Source organism: Triturus cristatus, chromosome 11 (assembly GCF_964204655.1).
Source record: "Triturus cristatus chromosome 11, aTriCri1.1, whole genome shotgun sequence".
NCBI classification, from domain to species: Eukaryota; Metazoa; Chordata; class Amphibia; order Caudata; family Salamandridae; genus Triturus; species Triturus cristatus.
This window is the reverse complement of record NC_140594.1, coordinates 405,953,018-405,978,160: the sequence shown is the minus strand read 5'-3', so window position 1 is coordinate 405,978,160 and position 25,143 is coordinate 405,953,018. Positions and strand designations below refer to the sequence as shown.

Sequence of the window (25,143 nt, the reverse complement as noted above, 5' to 3'; positions counted from 1 at the left end):
GTGAGAGACAGGAAGACATGGGATGAGGTGCACAGGATATGAGCGAGTGAAAACTCTAAGGCCATGGTAAGTTCCAGTGTGTTTTCAGGGCACTACCCTGCCCTGGTTCCACAACATACCTTCCCCTCTATACTTGAATGCACATGAAATATGTCCTCTTGCCCTTTAAACTTGTATCCATGAGCTCCTGCCATTTGTACTGTCAGAGACCCCATGGTCTTTGCTTTAGCCTCTCGACAATACACCAGTCTGGAAAATTGCCTTTGCCCAGTAGCACCTCACCACAACAAACTGACTGCCTTGCTGCATCTTCACATTTACTCTCATCTCTCAGCTGCACTGAGAACTGGATTGTGACCTTTTGCAGCACAGAACCCTGATCTCTAGCATTGCCCTGGCTTCTCATGTCCAGCACAGCAACCTTCCTCCCTGTCATAATCTGGCCTGCTCTTTAAACTCACAGGGACCCGACCTGCACTCACCATGTCAGTGCTCAATTTGATAATGAAAAATAAGTTCTGCTCCCCCTACAAAAAAGGGTGAGGACCAGTGCTTTAAATGGGCTGGTACTGTCCGGTACTGAGAACTGGCACTTTTTTTATTTTGAGAGGGTGAGTACCGGCATTTCTCAAGAGTGACGTAATACTTTTAATTGGAGAGTACCGGAACTTCTCAGAAACAAGCAGGTACTCTAGAACAGGGTACCTGCACATCTATTTTTCCATTTAAAGCACTGGTGAGGATGATGAACACTTGAAAGCACTGACATGATCAGCACCGAAAAGTATTGGCCCACATTAAGCATTGTCTGCTCTCACCACCCTGCAACACCTCATTTACTGATCTCACTGAAGCAACCAGCTCTGTGCTCTAATAATAATATTTCTCCCTTCTTGGACTTTGCCAGAGGATCGAGAGGCAGGTGTCTCATCAAGAATTAGTAGCTTCTTGAAAAGGCTCTGGCAAACCCCTTAAGAAAGTGATTTTATCCCGAGTAAGCCCAGATCAATCTGGTTTTATGCCGAAACCTGCTACCCACCACAATACATGACTTCTTCACAATGCTCTGGCCCTGGCAGAGAGACTGGGTGGATTGGCAGCTGTCCTCCTCGCCGATACTGAGATCACTTCCAATTCAATGAGGTGGAGCAATTTGTTCGCCATACTGCGAAGGCTAAATGTTGGACTTAAATTTGTTGAGCATGTAAAACTATTAAACATTAGTTTAACCGCCTGAGAGTGGGAGGGGAAACATCAGACCACTTCCTGATAGAAAAGCACACCAGACAGGGTTGGCCTTTGTCTTCTCTGGTCATTCCGATTGGCCACTGGCGGAATGGATCAGAGTATATGCTCAGGTTGCTGGGTTGAGAAGGTTGCAGAGGGTGTCGCACAGTATAGCACTATACGCCTACGTTTTGGTGTTCTTAACCAACCCGGAATGGTTCAGCACATGGATTTTACAGTTTGTTTAGAATAAACACCTTGGACTTGAGGTTAAACAAGTCCAAGGCAGTGATTTATTCACTGGGTTTCTGCCCCAAAACCTAGAGTTGGCTAGATAACCAATAATCAGTAGGGAAGGGCTTAGATATCTAGGTGTCTACATCACAGAAAACACAAAAACAGCATGGGATAGAATAATCCAATCAACCATAGATCACATAGAGGGAGACATGAAGTTCTGCGAAGGCCTTCTGCTATTGTTATTGGGCAGATCTGTAATATGTAAGGAGGTGGTTTTGCTGGGACCGCTGCACGTTCCTTTTTTGACGGGGTCGATGCTTTTCTTCAGTTCTCTGTGGAATCAGGGAATTCCCAAGATGGCCCTCAAAAGATGCTTCAATCCACCTATAATGGGGGATCCCTGATGCTAATATTAAATCCTATTACAGAGGAGCCCATCTATTAATTGTCAGTGAATGAAGGTATGACACACAAGGAGATCCTGCATTTGCCACTGAAAAGTGGGTGATGCAGGGGGTGTCACCTTTGCATATCCTATATGGTGGGTCCTATGGTTGGCCCTGCACTTCCTTTGGCTACTAAGAAGGTTTCTGAGCTTTGGAAAAGTGCACCAAGGGAAATGTTTTAGGGGCAGAGGCTCACTAGAGAGACATCGCTGTGGCTCGGGGTGAGATTGACACAGGTGAAAAGCATTGGGGGATTCAAACAGTGGGATAACATTGGCATCTCCCACCTAGGGTATGTGATGTCAGGCAAGGTACTGAAATCCTTTCAAGAGTTGCAACAGGACTGCGAGCTACAACAAGCCCAATTCATTCGTTATTGACAACTTCGACGGAATTGGGAAGGGATGGGCAGTATTGCTTTTCTTTTGCTTTATTTGTTTGAATGGGTTTATAATATTTCTTCTGCACCATACAAATAAAACCAATAAAAATGTGTTATTAAAAAAAAAAGATTTCCTAATTTCTGTAGCTCTCTTGGTCCTGGCTGGCACTGGATGACTGGAGGGTCACGTTGGTGCCACAATCCAGTCCTGCCATGACTTTCAAGATCCTAGCTGAAACTGGAAGGTCAAGCCCTCTAGGAATTTTGTCCTGACTAGTGCTTGATGGCTGTGCTAGAGGCCCAGAGCTGGAAGAATCCTGCTCTCTTGGCTGGGCGCTGGTCCTGGCTGGTGTTGATTGGCTGCTGCAGGGTCGCACCATCGCACAGCTGAAAGAATCTTTGGTCAAAAGTACTAAGAACTGGTCTCAAAATACTCACAATTTGTGACGAGTATTTTTGTGACATCTCTGGTAATTTGCGAACCAACCTAAGTACTAATAAGTCGGTTTGCAAATTACCGGTTCCAGCAGGGTCGCAATTTGAATCACCGCATAAAAAATGAATGAATTAGGTTGCAAATTGCAAACCACTAGGAATCACGACATTACAGGGATGGGAGGCCTGCTGAGGTCAGCAGACCACCATGTCTGTGATTGCCTTTAAATAAAACAATTATTTTAGAAGTGCATCCCATTTTCCTCAAAGGAAAAAAGGGTGTGTTAAAAAAAAAAACATACATTTGTAGGTCTCATTTTTTAGGAGTGGGCTGTGGTCTATGAGACCACTGCCTTCTCTTAAAAAATGTTGTCCATATTTACAAAGGAGAAGGGACCCCTTCCCGTTTGTGAATGACTAACAACCTGTTTTGAGAAGGTGGTAAAAAAATTATTGTTTGGAGACTGGAATTCAGTTGCAAAAATATAACACATACCAATCCGCTTCGGTGTGTGGAAGGGATGCCCTAAACATGCCCCTGCCAAATACTGAATCAGTATTGGGCTACTAACCCAAATTGCAATTCAGCAACTTGTAACTTGTTGCCAGTTCTCAATTTGTAGTTATTATATAAGATAATGCATTTTTGAGAACACAAATGGCCCTATTCTGCAAACTGACTGTTTGCGTCCAAAAGCTCATGTCTGTGACCCACCACCCCTACCTTTCAGGGACATGTGTTATGCCCCTGATACTGAAGAACTGAGTTGCATTGGCAGGGCTTAGTATTTTCCCAGTGGTAAACCTGCAGAAATGCTGCAGCAGCTGGGATGAGATAAGGTGCACTGAACAGAGTTGTGAGTTTACAGTGGTAGAACAGAAGGATTGAAGTGCAATGGCAGAAAGCTTTATGTTCCCTGTCACTGAGCTGAAGAGTCGCTGTTGGTATAGGGAACAGAGGAGGTGCACTTGTAGAGCTGTGAACATTCCAAGAGAAGAAGATCCTTTTTTTCTGCTGCAGTAGGTGTGCTCTAGGCCAACATGTTTCATCAAGAAAAATTCAAATTTTATGTCAAAGAAAAGAAAAATATTTTCCAAATTATGCATTTATGACAAATTAGGTAGGCAGCACATTATGTGGAACTGTTTTCTATTTTGGCATTTTAAAATCTATTGACACAAAGTGAATCTCAATGACAATACAAATGCATTGGCTACTAAATAAAACAAAAATCCCTTTCAAAAGATAATGTTTACATTTTTATTGGCCAACATTTTGAGATTGCGCCCTGCATGGTTACTATAGAGTGTTTCTATTACAATGTTATTTCTTGCTCCAAGAGTGAAATAGATTGCATAAAACATGAACACCATAACACTCTGCAGAAAACAAGCCTGCTTCTTCACACTTAATGTACTAAAAGGTGAGTATGATGTATTGTGAGCATTCCTTTTATGTTCTAACACTTGCCTACAGTGTCAAGATCACAGTCTAAGACTTGTGGAAACACATGTTTTCATTAAGAAACAGATGGCAGAACAACATCGTGTTATCTCCGTTTCTCACTGCGAGGTACTTTAGGATTCAAGACAATGGATGCTGACAAAAGGATGCAAACTGTTTGGGATTCTTCCCAGTGGTGGATAATACAGCCTCTCGCTGCTTCACCACTCTGAGACTTTGTAGGAAGCAATGGCAGCAAAAGTACTCGCCAGAAGAATTTTGCATTTCCTGAACACATTTATGACTGTAATACTGTAAACATTTAATAACTATTCTTCGTTAACTTACTAGTAGTGGGAGCAACTGAATATACTACTACCTATCATAACCCAATCTATGTACAGAACTTCTGGAAATATCTGATCGGGACATAGTGCAGACAAATACTTTTGCCCCAAATAAGGATATATCTTTTGCAACCGGATCATTGTTAGATGCAGAGAGCATTCTTATTTTGCTGACATTTGTTTCACAGACATCTTGGCTTGGCATGATTAGCTCTTTTCTTGATATGCCAACCCCTCACTGCCAAGACCCCATAGGTGTAGTAGGTTGCTCACCACTATAATTCACATAGTGACCCATCACTACTCTTGATTCCACATACAGTCAAGAAAAGTGTGCCCTCAAGCATAGTCTTGCCACACACAGCGGAAAATAATTAGATGGAACGTTGCTCTGTACTCCAGATTGGCTCCTTGGCCTGGCTGTTGCTGGTAGGCTGCTTCAGGGCCACAACATGGCATACCTGAAAGAAACTGTTGCTCGGTCTTCCCGGCTGGCTGAAGAAGAGCTGCACTGGGGCCTGGAAACATGGATACTACCGTGGCAGCATTCAAAATGGCTTCCTTTAAAGGGATACCCTTTCCTTCCTGCCACACAGCGTTCTCCATGGTGATGTCATGTATCACTCTCACAGCATAGCTCATCACAGCTGTAGTGACAATGAGGATGCGCTACATTTCTACTCTGCCGCAAATGTCCACATGAGTACATGACCATTGGCCAGTGCTTAATGTGAGCGGTGGTTACCGGTGGGGCCCACCGGCACTCATCTTTAGGGTCCGGTGCTTATTTTTCATCAGACTTTGACTCAGTAAGAGAGTGAAAAATGCAGAACGGGCAAAGAAGGAAGAAGATAAACAAGTGGAAGGGTACCAGTACTGGGGCTCTGGTCCGTGGATTGAAAAGGTGGGGCAAATAGGAAAGATTGACCACTAGCAAGCAAGGATTTTTAAAGGACACGGAAACAAACCAATGCTAAGCCCACAAAGAAGTATATACTAAAGTATATACAAGAGGTCTCGAAAGCTCGACCTAAAAAGGAAAAAAAGTAACAAATGGAAAGAGCAGAAACGATCAAGAAGGCAATAAGTGGGCATGTAGTTTTTGGTGGTGGATTAAAGAGGCATGAGTTGGAATCAAAACTAGGAAGCCTTAATGTTGACATACAGTAGTACCGGCTGTAGTCTTTTTAGAAAAACTTTGGGGCCCTGGCTCTTATTCTTTTACAAATTAAGCACTGTTGTTGGTATTGAAACCCCTGACAGGCCCCAATGAGTAACGGTACTCTCTGCATGTCATGGAACAATTCTGGTACTCACAGGGAAAAAAGTCTTAAGTGCCAGTACTCAGTACCTGTGAGTAGAGCCCATTAAAAGCACTAGGTATTACCATCAAAAATGGTCTCCGAGCGTGAGAAGTGGGAGGTTGCTTCCTAGAACTAGCCCCCGCCACCCATATTTTACGCCACAATACTGTAAAGAGGGGTTTCTCGAACCTGATGTAGAACGAGGTAAATTTGTAAACTACTTCCGGTTATTTAAGGAGCAAACCTGGGAGTATGGGGGTGATTCCAAATGACTTCTTACCTCAGTCTGGAAGTTTGGCGGATCGGAGCATAGCGTGCGGTGCTGTAAGCTTTTTCATGAGTCACATCTCGTTTTAATAAATGACAAAAATACAGTGTCTAATTCTGAAACCCCTTTGGGCTTTGAGGCATACAGTAAATTGTCCTCCTGTTCACCGTCTGGCGATCCCTGGAGGTAGGAGAGGGAGAGTGCAAGAGAATTAAAAATTTGCGAACATACGTGACAAGAATTTTCAATTCTATTAAGGACACGGAGGCGAGGATTATGCTTCTCATTTCTTTACTAGAAATTCGCTCAGCAGCCAATCATATTACAATATAACAAAAAACTACAATACCCATGAGCCCAATGGGTATGACGAAATAACCATAGAGTATGCACATATAAATAGTCAGCCAGAGAATGTCACATACTCTTTCTTTGGAAAATAGCAACAGTCAGAAGAATAAAAAGTGCAACAACTGGAAAAAAGGCGTGGAAGATAAAATCGTAGCTCGAACACTTCAACTGAAGACCAACAGGATAGAACAGCTGATTTGATGCGTGAAACAACATCCCCCAAAACAGGAACCAGCAGACGTCCAAAAAATAATCCAAGGTAAAGAAAGAAGCGCAGCTCACTTCGGATCAGAACCTGAAAAAGATATAAAGTGGTAATATACCATTCCGAAATGAAAAGAAAGCATAGAATACTTAGGGAGGGAAGAGAAAAAACAAGGACTGTATCCAAATACGTCATAACAGTATACCAGAAATATATAATTGAAAAATTATCATATGCAAAATACATAACAGAAAAAATGGGTGGGATAATCCTCGCCTCCGTGTCCTTAATAGAATTGAAAATTCTTGTCACGTATGTTCGCAAATTTTTAATTCTATGTCAGGACCGGAGGCTCCGATTATGCTTGTTCAAAGCTGAGCCACCACAACAGAAGCAATATCCAGAATAGGTTTATAATAAAAAGTCTGAAACATAGAATCAGTTGACCAATCAGCTGCTTTCATAATATCTATTAAGGTCACACCCATAGAAAAGGCCTTGGAAGCCATAGCTCCACGAGTTGAATGTGCACCAAAAGTAGTAACATCAATACCAGCTTCACCCATGAGCCATCTGACCCATCTGGCTAAAGTAGCCGGGGTCACAGGGCGAAAGGGTTTTTGCAACGCAATCAACAATTGACCATGTAAATCTTGACGAAAAGGAGCAGTACTTACCTCATAATCCTTAAGACATTGCACTACACAGAGTTTTGGATTATTGGGAAAACTTGGGTAAGTGATGGAGGTAGTATTAGACTTAGTACGTCTGGAAATGGAAAAAGTAACCCCTTCAGGAGAAAAAGTACGACCTGCAAGATCTAGCGCGCGAACATCAGACACACGTTTGCAAGAGACTAGACACAACAGCATAGTTAACTTTGCTGAAAGCTGTTTGTGGGACAAAGTGTCGTTGGAAGGCCAAGCCTCCAAGAAACGTAAAACAATAGACACATCCCATAACGCAACATACTTTGGAGAAGGAGGTTTTACCAATCTGATGCCTCTGAGTAATTTGGAAATCAAAGGGTGTTCACCCGCAGGTTTACCATTAATAGGAATATGCCCCGCCGAGATAGCCGAACGGAAATTGTTGACAGTCCGATATGCAAGGCCGGAGGATGCCAGAGAAGCTAAAAAATTTACAATCAAAGCGACATCCGCAGAAGAGGGATCCACTTGCCATTGAGTGCACCAATCACACCAACGTCTCCATGCTGCGGCATAACGTTTGTGTGTGTTGGGAGACCAAGCTTCGTCGATAAATCTGGAAGCGTCTCGCGAAAGGCCTGGGATCTGCCAGCGATCCCCGAAACCCGCCATGCCACCAGAAAGAGTTGACCCGACTCTATGAGAGGATGAGGATTGTTGAGTGGGTCCAATAACAGATTCCACAATTGGGGAAGAAGAACTGGAATTGCACAAGACAACTGCAGGAGAACAGGGAACCAAGCTTGAGCCCTCCAGAGAGGGGTGATCAGAATCAACTCCGTCTGATATAGTTTCATGCGTGCCAGAACCCTGGATATCATGACAAACGGGGGAAAGGCATAACACAGAAGAGACGGCCAGGTCTGAAGAAATGCATCCGTGGCAAGAGCCTCCGGATCCGGACGCCAACTGAAAAACCGAGGAAGTTGAGTGTTGAGGCGAGAGGCAAAAAGATCGATCTGGCAGGGGCCCCACATTCGAGACAGAGATCTGAACACTCGAGGGTGAAGTCTCCAGTCGCTGAAGTCGCGAAGATGTCGAGAATTCCAGTCTGCTATCAAATTGCTGTGACCCGGCAGGTACTCCGCAATCACCGTGATGTTTCTCTGGAGGCAAAAGTGCCACAAATCCTTGGCAATTTCTGCCAGAATCTTGGAACGTGTCCCCCCCAATTTGTTGACATATCGAACCGCTGAGACATTGTCCATGCGTAGGAGAATGCAACAATTCGTCATGCGTGGAGACAGACAACGGATCGCAAACGACCCCGCCAGAAGCTCCAGACAATTGATATGGAGAGATAGTTCCTCCGAGGACCACCGGCCGCCCGTGGACATTGGACCGCAACGGGCTCCCCATCCCCACCGACTGGCGTCGGATTCGATCACCACCTCCGGAGACACTCCGAACAGGGCTCTGCCATTCCAGGACTCCATGTGTTCCAACCACCACAACATCTCCCACCTCGCCTCCTCTGAAAGAGGAATCAGATCTGAGTATCGGAGGCCTTTCTGGAGATGCCGGATTTTGAGTCGCTGAAGTGCCCGATAATGGAGGGGACCCGGGAAGATGGCCTGAATTGAAGAAGCTAACAGACCGCCAATCCGAGCTAGAGACCTCAATGACACAAGCTGTTTGTGTAAAATCAATCGCAACTCCCGTTTGATCATCCTGATCTTCTGAAGAGGCAGGAACAGTTGGCAAGAGAGGGAATTGATCAGAAAGCCCAGAAATTCTATCGACTGGGAAGGGCGGAACATAGATTTCTGAGGATTGACTAGAAACCCGAGTGACTGTAAAAGATCTATTGCCCAGTCCAAATGGAGCATTAACAGACGCGGACAGTGCGCCATGATAAGAATGTCGTCCAGATAAATTATCAGACGAACTCCCCGAGATCGTAGAGACTCTACCACAGGCCTCAGAAGTTTCGTGAAGCACCAGGGTGCTGACGAGAGGCCGAACGGGAGAACCTGGAATTCGTACCAGACACCCTGCCATTGGAATTGGAGAAACCGGCGATGAGGACCGTAAATGGGAATTGACAAATACGCATCCTTTAGATCCAGACGAACCATCCAGTCCCCTTCCTGAAGAAGATCCCTCAAAAGATGGATGCCCTCCATCTTGAAGTGGCGATAAACAATCCAGCCGTTGAACTCTTTCAGGTTGAGAACCAACCTGGAACCGCCTCCTTTTTTCTGAACGAGAAAAATGTGGCTGGAAAAACCCTGCGGGTGAGGAGAAGTCCGGACAACCGCCCCTTTTGTCAGAAGGGAGTCTATTTCTGCGGAAATAATCGCCTGATCCTGAAGGGAAAAAACCAATGGTAAAGGAGGGACGGGTTGACTTGGGCAACTGAAAAACTCTATCCTGAAACCCTGGACTGTCTCCAACACCCATGCATCGTTGGAGATCAAACGCCAATTGTGAAGAAAAAACTGAATTCTGCCCCCCAACATGACCTCTGAAGCAGAGATCAGACTCACCTGAAGCGGAGGAATCGTGGTGCCCTCCTTGATTGCCGCTGGTACGCCCCTTCCGGAATTGGTGTCGACCTCGACGGGAAGGGTAGAAGGAAGGCTTGTTGGTGGAGTAGTTGGGGTCCTGACCTCCTCCACGGTGGGACTGGAAACCACGTTGGTTAGATTGGTTATAACCTCGGCCGGACGATCGTCCCCTATATCGACCGGCCCTTCCAAAAACCGGGCGAAAAGCCCGTCTGATCGATGCTTGCGCCTTATCAAGACCACTAAAAGTGGCCACAAATTTAGTGAGTTCTTTGAGGAAAGACTGTCCAAACAACAAACCCTGTGCCAAAGGACCAGATTCAGAAGTAGAAAGTTCGGCCAATTTTGGGTCCAATTTCAGTAAAATAGAACGCCTACGTTCCGAAGACATAGCACAATTGGCGTTACCCAATTGACAAACTGCCCTTTGAGCCCAACCAATAAGGTCATCCGGGTCAATGGCAGATGAAGACTCCTTGGCCCGATAACCTAAATCCAAAATTTTGGTGAGGGGTCCCAATAAATCCAAAAGTTTATCTTGACAAGAGCGCCATGCTCTGTCAATGCCCCTTTTAGGGTCCTTGGCATATTTTTTTAGATATGTCACCATAGTGGGATCCACCTCAGGGGTGTCCGCTAATTTATCAGCCAAGTCAGGACGGGGACATTCAGAGCGAAGACGGGAACGCACCTCCTTGTCAAAAGGTTGACGAATATGCGTCTGGACGTACTCCGCCACCTCAGGAGACGGGAGCCAAGAAGAGGAATTGGGATGAATGATATCTGAAGGTTCAAACGTGAGAACCTGGGGATGCGACGGCGCATCAACAAAATGCTCCTTGCGAGCCTTTTTACGAGGAGGAGGAGAAGAAACCCCATGGTCAGAAGAAGATGGAGAGGTACCGTCATCGTCTGTTGGATGAACTGAAGGGGAGGAAGGCTCCTTAGGAGGTTGACCATAAGAATGTTCCGAGGAAAGGGCCTTAGCCAGCTTTACAAAATCTGACCTGTGAGGATTAGTCAATTTAGAAGATTTAGAGGACTTGGAGGACTGAGAAGATTTCGAAGACTTAGAGGACGAGGGCAACCAACCCTGTTGCACAGCATAGTGCGATAAATGACGTTTTAGAGGTGTAATAGCGCGGACCAGCGCTTTATTCACAGATGACTGTACACCCAAATCCAGAGCCTCTACCAAGTCCTGTTCCATAGAGCCAGAGGCGTCCTCATCTTCATAATCATAATAGTAGTCGTCTTCCTCAAAATAATCAGCCATGGCAGAACCTGGCGCAAATAATGCCCACAAGAGGAAGGAAAAACAACAGTAAATCTGGTATGCCAAGCACAATAAAGGGGGAGCGGCACAAACCCCGAAGGCAAGTTTAAACAAACAGGTCAAAAAATGAACCTGAAATATGAATTATTTAAATGTGGAGGGAGGACTTGCCAAATGAAAGCCACTCTAGGCAAAGCCTATGCAAAATTATACAGCCCCAACTGCTTCAAACCTGCAGCAGGACGTCAACAGGGGCAAGAGAAATCAGGCAGTGGGCATGAGCAAATGAAGCGCTGCTCTCGCGCTGAACTCCTGAGGAAACAGTAAGTTTTTCTCAAGAAAAATGGCCGCCGCGCATGCGCGGTAACGGCCGCCTGAAATTAAACGAGGAAAGACCTACGCGACACGCGCGTAGCCTTTCAGCCCCTTAATTCACTCCCGCTCCACTTGAAATGAGATGCGGGCGCAGAGCGCCCGAACCGGGGAGGCAGACACGCGCTCCCTGCAACGACGGGACCGATACCAAGCAAAGAAGAAAATCCAATAGCATAACAAGGTCCGCAAGCGGCGCACAGCGCTGAGAAGGTAAACCAAAGCAGAATGCAACTAACAGAGCAATACCAAACAAGCGGTATAAATAAATAAACAAATAGCTGTAAAGAGAAAGAGAAATGCACTTAACTGGCTGCGGAGCAGCAAAGAAAGAGGATGTGACATTCTCTGGCTGACTATTTATATGTGCATACTCTATGGTTATTTCGTCATACCCATTGGGTTCATGGGTATTGTAGTTTTTTGTTATATTGTAATATGATTGGCTGCTGAGCGAATTTCTAGTAAAGAAATAAGAAGCATAATCGGAGCCTCCGGTCCTGACATAGAATTCCCCTGCACTCCCGTCTTTCCCCCTCCTCATCCATGGGTATTGATTTCCATTTCCTTGCAAAGCCTGTGTGCACACTGCTGAAAGGCTGGGAGGTCTCGTGCTATGTTGAAGAAATAAAAAATGAGGCTCGCTATGAGATGAAAGTGAGTTTTGCTTCCCGCTGAGCGACCTTTGTGATCTGACAGACTACACGTGTGAACTTAAAGGAAGGCCAACCACAGGGTTTCCGTATGCAGCAGCGTGCTGCACGCGCCCCCTGCGTACGCATTGACGCTACATGGCTCTGGTGCGGACGTTGCGCAACCCGCGTGACTGGTTCGGCTCAGAAGTCACATAGAAGGTGGAGAATAGGTCTTAGGGGCGGCTTGCTGCTTTAGTAGCCTGCAGATGCGTTCAGGGGAGTAGCTTAAGGGGTGGTGTTTAGGGTGTGACGTGACCCTCGCCCCTCCCCTCCATATTAATGCATTCTTGGTTTGGTAATTGGGACTGGGGCCCTGAGTCAGGTCTGCTAGCACTGAGTCTGGTTTTCTCTTGGTGAGCCAAGAATGAAGGCAAAACAGCATGCATGGCAACATTTTAGAAGAGGAAAGTGGGAGATTTAGAAGACATAATGGGGAGGATGTATTTCTCCCATTGACTTCTGTTGAAGGAGCGGCACACCCAGACTGAACAGCGGGCTCCCCTCCCTCCCCCCCCCCCCCCCCCCCAGCGCCTTGAGACCCTCACTGGTGAGTAGCCGCCCCATACAAAATCCTGAGTGATTGACTGAGTGAATTTCAGTAGGGAGACAGCCAAAATAAAGCCATTTTTGGCTTTAACAATCGGTAGACTTCCGCCTGAATCAGGTTTATTGGCACATATGAAACAGTGATCTTTGATGAAAACTGGAACAGAAAAAAAGACGGCATAGACCCTTCTAGTTAGTGGTTGAATTTCGAAATCTGAAACCAGATAATCTGGAATTGATACCTGCTTCCCCAAATTGTGTGATCTTTGGACTAGGGTTGCCACCTGGCCGGTTTTCTACCTGCACCACTGGTATTCTAATGTCCCGGCCGGTACTAAAAAAAAGCCAAGTCACCTAAAGCCAGTATTTTTACCTTTTATCTGTACACAATTTAAACAGCAATTATTAATAGAAAACACTTCTAAATGTGTTCTGGAGCTGAGTTCACGGTCCCTGAATAATAATTAAAGTAAACAAAGCAAATAAAGGAATATATGACGTTACATCGCGGTCTTCACACTGTGATATGTTTACAACGTAGGCATTACAGCACAAGTCGTTACAACGACTTCCGCTGGAGGGCGCTGGACTTAGGAATAGTATGATTCACTATTCCAACTCCAGCCTACGTAACAGTAGGGAGGGTGTTGGAATAGTAAATCATACTATTCCTTAGTGTACAGCGCCATCCAGCGCAAGTCGTTGTAACGACTTGCGTTGTAAACGTATTGCGGTGTGAAGACCGCGATGTAACGGATGTCTCCCCAAGTAAAGTCATGTTACAAATAAATACTTACAATTTTGTTTAATGTGTCAGACCTATCCTAGGCATATATTTTATTTCACGGAGCCTCTTTTTTTTCTTTATTATCACAGATGAGAACACTTTCAAATAGTTCAGGACGTGCGCTGTACAAGTACCTCTTATATTTTATTTACTAGGCTGTAATGTTGCTCCATCTATAATAAGAATCTAGGCCACATTTGGGGTACACATGACAACTGACTTGCCTCTTAGTTCACTAAGGGCATCGTTGTTGGGGGGTGAGCTATGAATGTTTTTTAAAGCTATCACTTTTAATAAATGTCTGCATATGAAGTGATATTATCTGCTGTAGTAAGGTGAAACACTTCCAAATGTTAAAGAAATACACGTTTTTGAATTTTGAAGAGTTAGTATCATGTTGTTACTTTAGGTTATTAGCACGAAATACATTCGAAAGGTGCACCCAGCACAAACAAGGAAAGTGTGCCATATTGGAATGAATACACTGCCCCCAGGGCAGCGGTGAACTCGCGCTACCCTGGTGGCAGTGCATTCAAGTGAAATTCAGAGCGGCTTTGAAGCAGCTGCCGCGTGTTTCACTGTGCAGGAGGCAACCCCCCTACACTTTTAAGAAGGGAAAGAGATCTCCTTGCATGTGGGTGCAGTGAGTGACTGCACCCACCTGCAAGGGTATGTCTGTGGGGGGTCCATAGAACTATTGACCCCCTTCAGAGGGCTGCCTTCAAGGAGCGCACTGACTCTGCACCACCATTTTGTGGTGCTCTCTCAGTGCACCTCCTAAGTGCTTCTTTGCCTTTGTGCCAGCACCTGTAATATGAGTTAACAACAAGTTTGCTAGTACTGCAGCTATTCTTAAACCTCAAAACAACTTATGAGGACACATTTTGAGGAACAACAAAATGCATCAAAGACCTTTCTTTTCGTCGACTAAATCAGTCAATTTATTTATATCAAAGATACTTTATCATCCTTCCATATTGCGAAAATCAAAAAAAGTTACACCTCACAACGAGATATATTTAAGACAATCTTTTTAACACACCATTCAGTCATTCAAAACATTTGTGACACACAACAATTCTTCACTCCAAACACACTGGTACCACAAACCATTAATTCATCTCAATCAGACTTTACAAAAAACATAAACAACTCTATGTACTTTGCTAAAACCACAGAAAATATTGCTAAACTTTTTGTATTCAGTATAATTTCCTTTAACCAATTCGAAATTCTTGTGGTCGCACCAAAAAGGCACCTGTAATATGGCACGGGTGCAGAGGCAAAGAGATTCCCTCATTTGCATGGGACCACGCCCCCATGCAAAAGAGGGAATGACTGATGATAGCGCTGGTGCTATATGTGCAACAGCTCTATCTGATTCACAGAAGGGATCAAACAAGGGTCTGCAGACTCCTCTGCAATACTAAAGTGACCCTGGGGCACGGAAAACAGACGTAAATGCCTGTTACACCCCCAGGGCTCTTTGTGTAATACGGTCTCAGGTCGTTGTGTTGTATGTGACCATAGTCGTGAGTTCTCAGGGAGAACTACCAGGCCCAGGTGGGACAGGCAGTGGTGTAGCTTCGGGGTGGTTGGAGTGTGACACATCTCAAATACATTCTTGGTTTGGTAGTTGGGTCTGGAGGCCACTAATTGGGTCTGTTATTTTTTGGCCGTTTTTCTCATTGTTTTCTTTTGAAAGAGAGGTTTTACCTTGTTCATTTTTGGATCAGGATATTAAATATATACAATAAGCACCCATAGAAGTAGTCATTGAATGGGTGCAAATTTATTGTGTTTGGAATTCACAAACATGTCAGTAGTAGGCTTGGAAAGCTGTGCCAGTCTCAAATTTCCAAGCATACTACTGGCAATGAAACATCCAAAAGATGATGAGGTGAATGCTTGCAAATAGTCTAACAGTGTCAATCACTCGGGGTAGCATTCCAACCCATTGTCTTTTGCCCACTGTACCACTTTAGGCAGAGGTACACCCAATGCAAACCACTACTTAACATGTTCTTCATAGAAATAGTCCATCCTAAACCTTGCACATCTCGTCCATCCACCCTGCAGCCCACTGCTTTTTCAGTTGTGAAATTTGAGATGCACTCCCCCCCACCCTCGAATCTCCCTGGCTAAGCTGTGCCCCTGCATGCAATTGAGCATCTCATCAGGTGGTAGAAAAGGGACAGGACGGTCAGGCCCTCCAAAATGAGCCCTCTGGCCCAGTCACACGTTGGAAGGTCTATTATTTTAATGTTTCAGGCATGTTGGCCAGTGCTCTCTGCCCAGTCACTCACTTGAAAGATAGCATCGCTGCTGCTACATGTTTTTATTGTGCATATGTGTAACATTTCAGATTGTTATGTGTGGCACTTTGAGTCGCACTTTAGCTTCTTTCTTGTGAATGCACTACGTCAAAGTAAGACATTCGTTAAACTGCGATAAACTGCTGTCCCTGGCCAAATAAAACCCTTGCCGTATTGTGAAGTGTTATACTTCAGCCAATGCCGGCTTGTGTATGCAATATCACATTGCCATCTGGGATTTGTAGTTGCCCAACTACAGCTAGTACGGAACAGGGTTGCGGAGCGGGTTTGGGAGGAGGTGAAAGAAAAAAACAAAAATCCCACTTACCTCCTCAGGGCCTCCATCTCTCCATCTTCCCTCCGACGTTGTCTCTCCTCCGGAAGCAGGAAGCTCCCAGGCTCCCCTAAGCCAATCACAACGCTGTTGTCACCATGGCAGGAGCATCATGATTGGTCTGAGGGCCGTGGTTCGGCACTCAGACAGGCAGTGGGAGCCTGGGCATGTTCTCCACCCAGGCTGTGCATTACAGTCAGCTGGAGAACATGCTAAGTGCGCATGACTGTTTGGCCGACCGAAGACGGCTGGCCAAACCGTCATTAGCACTTAAGTGCATGAACCACCCCTCCCCCTGCTGGCTGTGAGACAGCCCAGCCCTGCCCGTAAAACTGCCTCAGTAAGGAAAAATAAAATGATAATAACAACATGCTTTTATAATCTTCTTTTTCCTTTTTTTCACTGCTGAAAAGCAGTGGGGCGACGCTCCTCTAGCTTAGCGAGGGAGCCGCCACTGTGAAGTTACCTTTTACATGGGCTGTTGATTGCAAAACCAGAATTGTTTAGAAAGTTTACAAAAAGGTATCCAAGTAGAAGGTGAGGGTAAAACACATGAAACGTTTTTGATTCATTTGAGGACTGCAGCAGTATTAAACTAAAATACCAGTTTTTAGGTCTCGCTGAGCCAGAGCGCATGCGCTGCACGGAGAGCATTTAGTATACAGGTTTTCAAAGTGCTACCCAGGCCTAAAGCTTGAGTGCACGATGGCGTGCACGTGCACAGCTGCTGCTCGCACTCCCTCCTCCCTTCTCCACCTCCCTTTTCGTCAGCTTTAATCAGGCTTCTCTGCTGCTGGCATTCCCCCCTCCCCTCTCGCCCAGCCCTCCTTGTCACCTCGGCTTGCACTCACCCCTCCTTTCTCCCCTTTCGGCCGCTTTGATGTTCTCAGTGAGCCGCGCGGCCAATGCCTGTTTGCATGTGGATTTACTCTCGAACCCCTGGCCTCTCCGTAAAAGCTTCCTTAATGACATCTTACAATTTGTTGCAATTTAGAAAAAAAAACAACGGTCATCTAGATTCAAAGTCGCAAGCATAATGGTTTTTAAATCCAATCGTGAGAAAAATGGCGCATCTATTTTGTCTACTCAAGGAAACGGGGAATACTCTGACAATTCCATTGGTTCCCAAAATATACCAGATTGCTGCCCAATTGTCTCTGGCCTTTAACTTTTGCCTTATAACATGCACATATTTGTACTCACCTTTTATTTAACTGGGAAAGTAATGACAGTACCTCACTGTCGGAAGTATATCTTATTTACCAGCCTCAGAAATGTTCCTCTTGGATTTATTACAAGGGATATGTGTAGCTGCAGAGTTACAATTACTCGCTAGTGGTTTGAATGCAGACATCTCTGCTTAACTCATCAAATCGAATGTAACCACAATCACACACAACCGCAACCACACAACCACACACACACACAACCACACACACACACAACCACACACACAACCACACACAAACACACAACCACACACACACAACCACACACACAATAACACAAACACACAGCCACACACACAACCACACACAACCACAACTACACACACAACCACAACAACACACAACCACAAGCACACACATCCACACACACAACCACACACACACACATACACCCACACCCCCCACACACACAACCACACACACACACAAACACACAACCACACATACCCACACACACAATAACACAAACACACAACCACACACACAACCACACACAACCACAACTACACACACAACCACAACAACACACAACCGCACACACAACCACAAGCACACACAACCACACACACAATCACACACACACAACCACACCCCGAAACACACACTCCCACACACACACAACCACAACCACACACACACAACCACACACAACACCACACACACACAACCACACACACAAGCACACACAGCCACACACACACTCACACACAACCACACACACAACCACACACACAACCACACACACACAACCACACACACAAACACACAAAAACACACACACAGCCACACACACAATAACACAAACACACAACCACACACACAACCACAACACACACAACCACATAACACAACCACACACAACCACAACAACACACAACCACACCCACAACCACACACACAACCACAACTACACACACAACCACAACAACACACAACCACAAGCACACACATCCACACACACACACATACACCCACACCCCCCACACACACAACCACACACACACACAAACACACAACCACACATACCCACACACACAATAACACAAACACACAACCACACACACAACCACACACAACCACAACTACACACACAACCACAACAACACACAACCGCACACACAACCACAAGCACACACAACCACACACACAATCACACACACACAACCACACCCCGAAACACACACTCCCACACACACACAACCACAACCACACACACACAACCACACACAACACCACACACACACAACCACACACACAAGCACACACAGCCACACACACACTCACACACAACCACACACACAACCACACACACAACCACACACACACAACCACACACACAAACACACAAAAACACACACACAGCCACACACACAATAACACAAACACACAACCACACACACAACCACAACACACACAACCACATAACACAACCACACACAACCACAACAACACACAACCACACCCACAACCACACACACAACCACAAGCACACACACCCTCACACACTCACTCCCACACACACACAACCACACACAACCACACACAACCACACACAACCACAACCACACACACCCTCACACACTCACTCCCACACACACACAACCACACACACACACACAACCACACACACACAACCACACACACAACCACACACACAACCACACACACAACCACACACACACAAACAAGCACACACAGCCACACACACAACCACACACACACAACCACACACACAACCACAACCACACACACAACCACACACACACACACACACACACATACAATAACACATATGCACATCCGCACACACAACCACAACTACACACACAACCACAACAACACACAAACACACACAACCACAACACACAACCACACCCACACACACAACCGTGCACACAACCACATACACACACAACCACACACACAACCACACACACACACAACCACACACACACATACAACCACACACACACAACCACACACACAATAACAAACGCACATCCACACACAACCACAACTACACACAGAACCACAACAACACAACCACAACACAACCACACCACAACCACAACACACAACCACAACCACACACACAACCACACACACACACACACACTACCACACACACACACACACACACATACAATAACACATATGCACATCCGCACACACAACCACAACGACACACACAAACACAACAACACACAAACACACACAACCACAACACACAACCACACCCACACACACAACCATGCACACAACCACATACACACACAACCACACACACAACCACACACACACACAACCACACACACACACAACCACACACAACCACACACACAATAACAAACGCACATCCACGCACAACCACAACTACACACACAACCACAACAACACACAAATACACACAACCACACACCACACCCACACACACAACCACACACAACCACACACAACCACACACACACAACCACACACAACCACACACACACACACAACCACACACAGAACCACACACACAAACACACAACTACACACACACACAGCCACACAACTACACACAATAACACAAACACACAACCACACACAACCACAACTACACACACAACCACAACACACAACCACACACACACACAACCACAAGCACACACAACCACACACACAATCACACACACAACCACACACACACAACCACAATCACACACAACCACACACACACACAACCACACACCCACACACACCCACACACAACCTCACACACACAACCACACACACAATAACACAAACACACAACCTCACACAAAAACACAACCACACACACAACTACAACCACACCCACAACCACAAGCACACGCAGCCACACACACAACCACACACACAACCACACACACACACAACCACACACACAACCACAATCACACACAACCACACACAGAATCACAGTCACACACAACCACACAACCCACAACAACACACACAACCACACACACACAACCACACACACACAACCACACACACAACCACACACACACAACCACACACACAATAACACAAACACACAACCACACACAACCGCAACTACACACCCAACCACACCCAACCACAACCACACAACCAGAACCACAACAACACACAACTACACACACCCACACAACCACACACACACACAACTACACAAACACATAACCACACACACACACAACCACACACAATCACACACAACCACACAATCACACACACACACAATAACACAAACGCACATCCACACACACAACCACACACACAACCACACACACACACACACAATAACACACACACACATCCACACACACAACCACACACAACCACAACAACACACAAACACACAACCACAACACACAACCATACACAACCACAACAACACACAACCACACACACACAGAACCACACACACACAACACAAAACCACAACCACAACCACTCACACACACAACCACGCACACACACACACAACCACACACACACACAACCACACACACACAATCACACACACACAACCTCAAACACACACACACAACCACACACACACAACCACACACACACAACCACACACACAACCACACACAACCTCAAACACACACACACAACCACACACACAACCACACACACACAACAACACACACAACCACACACACAACCACACACACAACCACACATGCACACAGCCACACACACACAACCACACACACAACCACACACACACACAACCACAACTACACACACACAACCACACACACACAACCACAACTACACACACACAACCACACACACACAAACACACACAACCAATCACACAACCACACACAACCTCAAACACACACACACAACCACACACACACAACCACACACACACAACCACACACAACAAAACACACACAACCACACACGCATACAACCACACACACACAACCACACACACACACACAACCACACACACACAACCACACACACAACCAACCACAGCCACTCACACACAACCACACACACAACCACACACACACACAACTACACACACACACAACCACACACACACACAATCACACACACAACCACAAACAGTTTTTTGGGCTGTCAGCATAAATATGATGTCACTAAACACTATGAACACGTCAGGAAAGTTTGGGAAGTCACCCCCAACTGTGAAACCACTTGCTGTTGCAGAGTGTGTGCTGTACACATGGCAATACCTTTACACAGCGGACTGTTGCAAGGAATGCTTTGAGCCTCGGAGGATGACAGACCTCAGTCTGTGCATTAGTTCACCCCGTCTTGGCGCTGCATGAAAACAGGGTGCCCACTGTCCAGCATGAAGTGAGACATTGTGATCGGGGCTGGACATGCTATTTAGCAATCTGCTTAGAACATTGTGTTTCATTTATGGCATTAAACATAAAGGAGCACTGGCAACGCCGATAAAATGGATTTCATTTTGAGTAGTGACTAAAACTTTTTAAAAGCCTGCAGTACTGAAACAAGCATTTGCAATGCAATAGGTCTCGCATTTGCAAAAGTTTAAGCTATTGGCATTGTTCATAACAATGCCTTTTTTATCTATTTTATAAAACAAACACATAAATAAATGCCATTATCATTTACAATGCCAATAGCTAGTGTTGCATTGTTATTAGCAATGCCAACTGCTCACACTTTTTTAATGCGAGACCTATTGCATTGCAAATGCTTGTTAATATAAGGAAGGAGGTAGTCGTTAGTTTGCCAGCTGATTTTGCAGCTGCTGATAGGGACAGTAAGTAATGTGTGGCATGTTTCTGAGAGTTTTATGAACAAACTTTTATATACATGTATGACCTGTAACTTGCTCACATAACAGTCGCTAGTAATCCAGACTCTTGTGTTTGGCACACACGTCTGTAGCTGGCACAGTAAATAAGTTAGATCCTTACCTTTTTTGTCGCTTACATTGCATAAGTATATTTCTTGTATGATTGCTTTTAAATGGATTTCTCAAATTGCTTGACACCTTTACAAAGTGAAGTGAATATCTTGTCAATCCTGTCTCTCGTTTAAGGATTTTATAGTTAATATTTGTTTCTTTGATTTTTGGCAAATTGGATTTTTAGTAATAATAAACATTTTGGGTAAATGATTTTCTATTTAGGCTTTCCTCATTCAAATGGCATGTTTAGTTTGAGGCAACTGGCATTCTACCATTTAAAGGAAGCGTTACTTCATTCATCCTTATTGCAAGTGCAGTGTCTTGGAATGTTTGCCATTGCACGGCTGCCAGAGCCGGGCAGGTCGTTTATCCCACAGGGCCTTTCCCCGGTGGGCTGGAGCCTTTGGGGGCTGGTTTTGGAAGCTGAGGTTCCTGTTGCCTCTGTCTCATGCCCCAGCTCCCAGGGATTAATTGCAGCAGGCTCGTGAGCCTATAAGAGAAAGAGAAAGGGAAGAAGGCAGGGGGGAGATAGAGAGAAAGCGACCAGAGAAGGAGAAGAGAGAGTAACTGGAAAGAGAGAGATTACGAAAGGAGAGATAGGAGTGTGGGTGTTTTGAGCATTTTAGCCTGGGCTGCTTTGGGTTCTCCAGCCCAGGCTACTGCGGCTGCAGTCTATAGACCTGGAGGAGTCCTGTCCCTCTGTCAATGAACACCAACTAACTGTATGGAGTAGTTATTCATTACCTGCTCGCTACGTTGTCCCCCTGATTAATTACTTAACGAGGCCACCACGCGTCACAGACACACCCAGTTCCCTTTCCGAAAAGTTGAACCCCCTCACGACCTCCTGTTTCAGTTGGGTCTTGCAGACACCCAGGAGATCGCGACTTAGTTGCAACTACAGGGCAGTTGTTCATTTTTTAATCTGACGTTTCAGAAATGTGGGGAAACGCAGATCGGTTTTCGAACATTCCTCGTGGCTCTGGCAGCGCACCGGGTTTGTTTATGGAGGCGGTATTTATGCCGCTGAAGGGGAAATATGTGGGCACAAGCTCCCCGGGCGGGCGCTGCAGTGCGCGCGCCTGGTGGGGAGGCGCAGGAGTCGCCATGTGTTCCAGTAGCGCTCACTGAGAAGGTTTACCGGCAGTGCTGGCCCCGGGGAATGATTTACAGCAGGGATTAGAAGCATTCATTTTAGCGCCTCAAAAAGTCAGGCCGGTTGGCGTTCGGACTCGGTGGAAGGCGCAGAGGAAGACGGAAAGGTAGGGCCAGGTGTCTCCGGGGCTGCTGAGACCTGGGGGAGTAGCCTGCCAATTAATTTTTTGTACGTGAAGGGTCGAGGGGCGGCTCATGGTTAATGTGTTCTCTTTTTGTAGGGCTGCAGCAGCGCCCTGTTTATTGGACACGGCTGTGTGTGCATATGTATGCTAATGTTGTAATTATTGCATTATGGTTGGCAGAACAGGGGTATTTAAGTGACCCTAGTTTCTGTCATTTGTGGATTTCCTTCCATGCTGCGCGGTGTATTTGTCTGCTATGGAGAGCATGAAGTGTGCGCAGAGGATGGTTTCCTCCTCTTCTGACTCTGAGGGGAGCCTGCCTGGGGCTCAGAGTTCTAAGAAGCCAAGGGAACAGTCACCTGCCAGTCCTGCTTATTTGCTGAGGCCCAGGTCCAGTCCATGATTGAGGCTAAGGCCTTGGCTGCCAAGCCTAAGAAGAAGGGAAAGAAAGCAGCGACTTTCAGAATAAAGGGAGATAGGAAGGATTCTTCCCCAGATTCAGAGTTGGAGGCTCCTAATACTTCAGCTTATGGGAAGTACATTCCCAGAGAGGATTTGGTACAGATTTTGGATCATTTTAGACATAACCTGGGCTTTGAGGAGCCTTCGACCCAGCCGGACGAAGAGGGTCTCTTCCCTCAGTATGCCAAGCCTTGTCTCTCCCTCATCATAAGAGGATAAAGGACTTCATCTTCAGGCATTGGAAGGAGGTGAATCAATCCAGTATTCCGAGGTTCCTCCAAAAGAGGTAAGCCCTAACTAAGGGGAGGAGGTATTTCTGGACAACATTAAGGTGGATTTAATACTGGCACCTTTGATTGGCAGGATGGCGATTAACCCAGAGGATTGCTCTCCTGCAGACGCTGTGGATCGCAAGATTGATGGTGCTACTAAGAAGTCTTTTGCTGCCAGTTCTGTGTCCATGAAGGCGACTACTTAGGCAGCATAAATAGCACAGCCTTTAGTAAAGGACTTTGAGTCTCCTTCTGTTGCCATCCAGGAGAATGTAGACTGCTCCGATTTGCTGCTGCAAATGGAACAGGAGGCAAAGATTTTAGCTGATGTCTCTTTGGATATTATTAGATCCTCACTTGTGGGTTCTGGAGCTTCCATCCTGGCATGCCGCCATTTGTGGATGCGGGACTGGAAGACAGATTATTGAGAAATAACTTCCCTCCTGAAAATTCCTTATGAAGGGAAGAACCAGACCAGTTGGATGCTACCATAACAAAGCCTTTCAAAGATGGGAAGCACACTTTTAACTATAAGGGGACTGCCTCCTGATCCTATAGATCTTGGAACATGGACTGTAATGATTTTTCTAGGATTGATGCAAAGGGTTACTCTTCCAGAAGATGGTGATTCCAGCCTAAGAAATCCTCCAAGTCTCAGGACTCTGGTAAACAGGCGGGAACAAGCAAGAATCGTTACTGACTAGTCCCCTCTTCTGGTGGAGGCTGGCCCAGTTGAAGGGAGATTGTTGGACCTTAGCAGCATGTGGCGG

At 45.8% G+C, this 25,143-nt stretch overlaps 2 protein-coding genes across 2 annotated transcripts in view; one reads left to right on the top strand and one right to left on the bottom strand.

Annotated features, from left to right (window-relative positions):
• The window catches only part of LOC146784317 (melanin-concentrating hormone receptor 1-like), a 267,323-nt gene that overhangs the window by 7,652 nt on the left and 234,528 nt on the right, over nucleotides 1-25,143 (top strand). The window lies entirely within an intron of this gene.
• LOC146784319 (uncharacterized) lies at nucleotides 2,430-11,145 on the bottom strand. Its single transcript, XM_085632925.1, has 3 exons — nucleotides 10,744-11,145; nucleotides 9,849-10,674; nucleotides 2,430-2,692 (listed from the first exon to the last, which is right to left on the bottom strand). The coding sequence occupies exons 1-3, from the start codon at nucleotides 11,143-11,145 to the stop codon at nucleotides 2,430-2,432; spliced, it is 1,491 nt and encodes a 496-aa protein (XP_085489051.1).

Bases quoted from the DNA above. Each gene is read 5' to 3' on its own strand.
- LOC146784319 (XM_085632925.1), bottom strand. From the start codon at position 11,145: ATGGCTGATTATTTTGAGGAAGACGACTACTATTATGATTATGAAGAT. The intron at 10,675-10,743 runs GTTTCTTCTCCT...TCGCATCCCCAG, and splicing joins CATCTTCTTCTGACCATGGG to GTTCTCACGTTTGAACCTTC. The intron at 2,693-9,848 runs GTGAGTCTGATC...TTTTGACCAAAG, and splicing joins CCACGATTCCTCCGCTTCAG to ATTCTTTCAGCTGTGCGATG.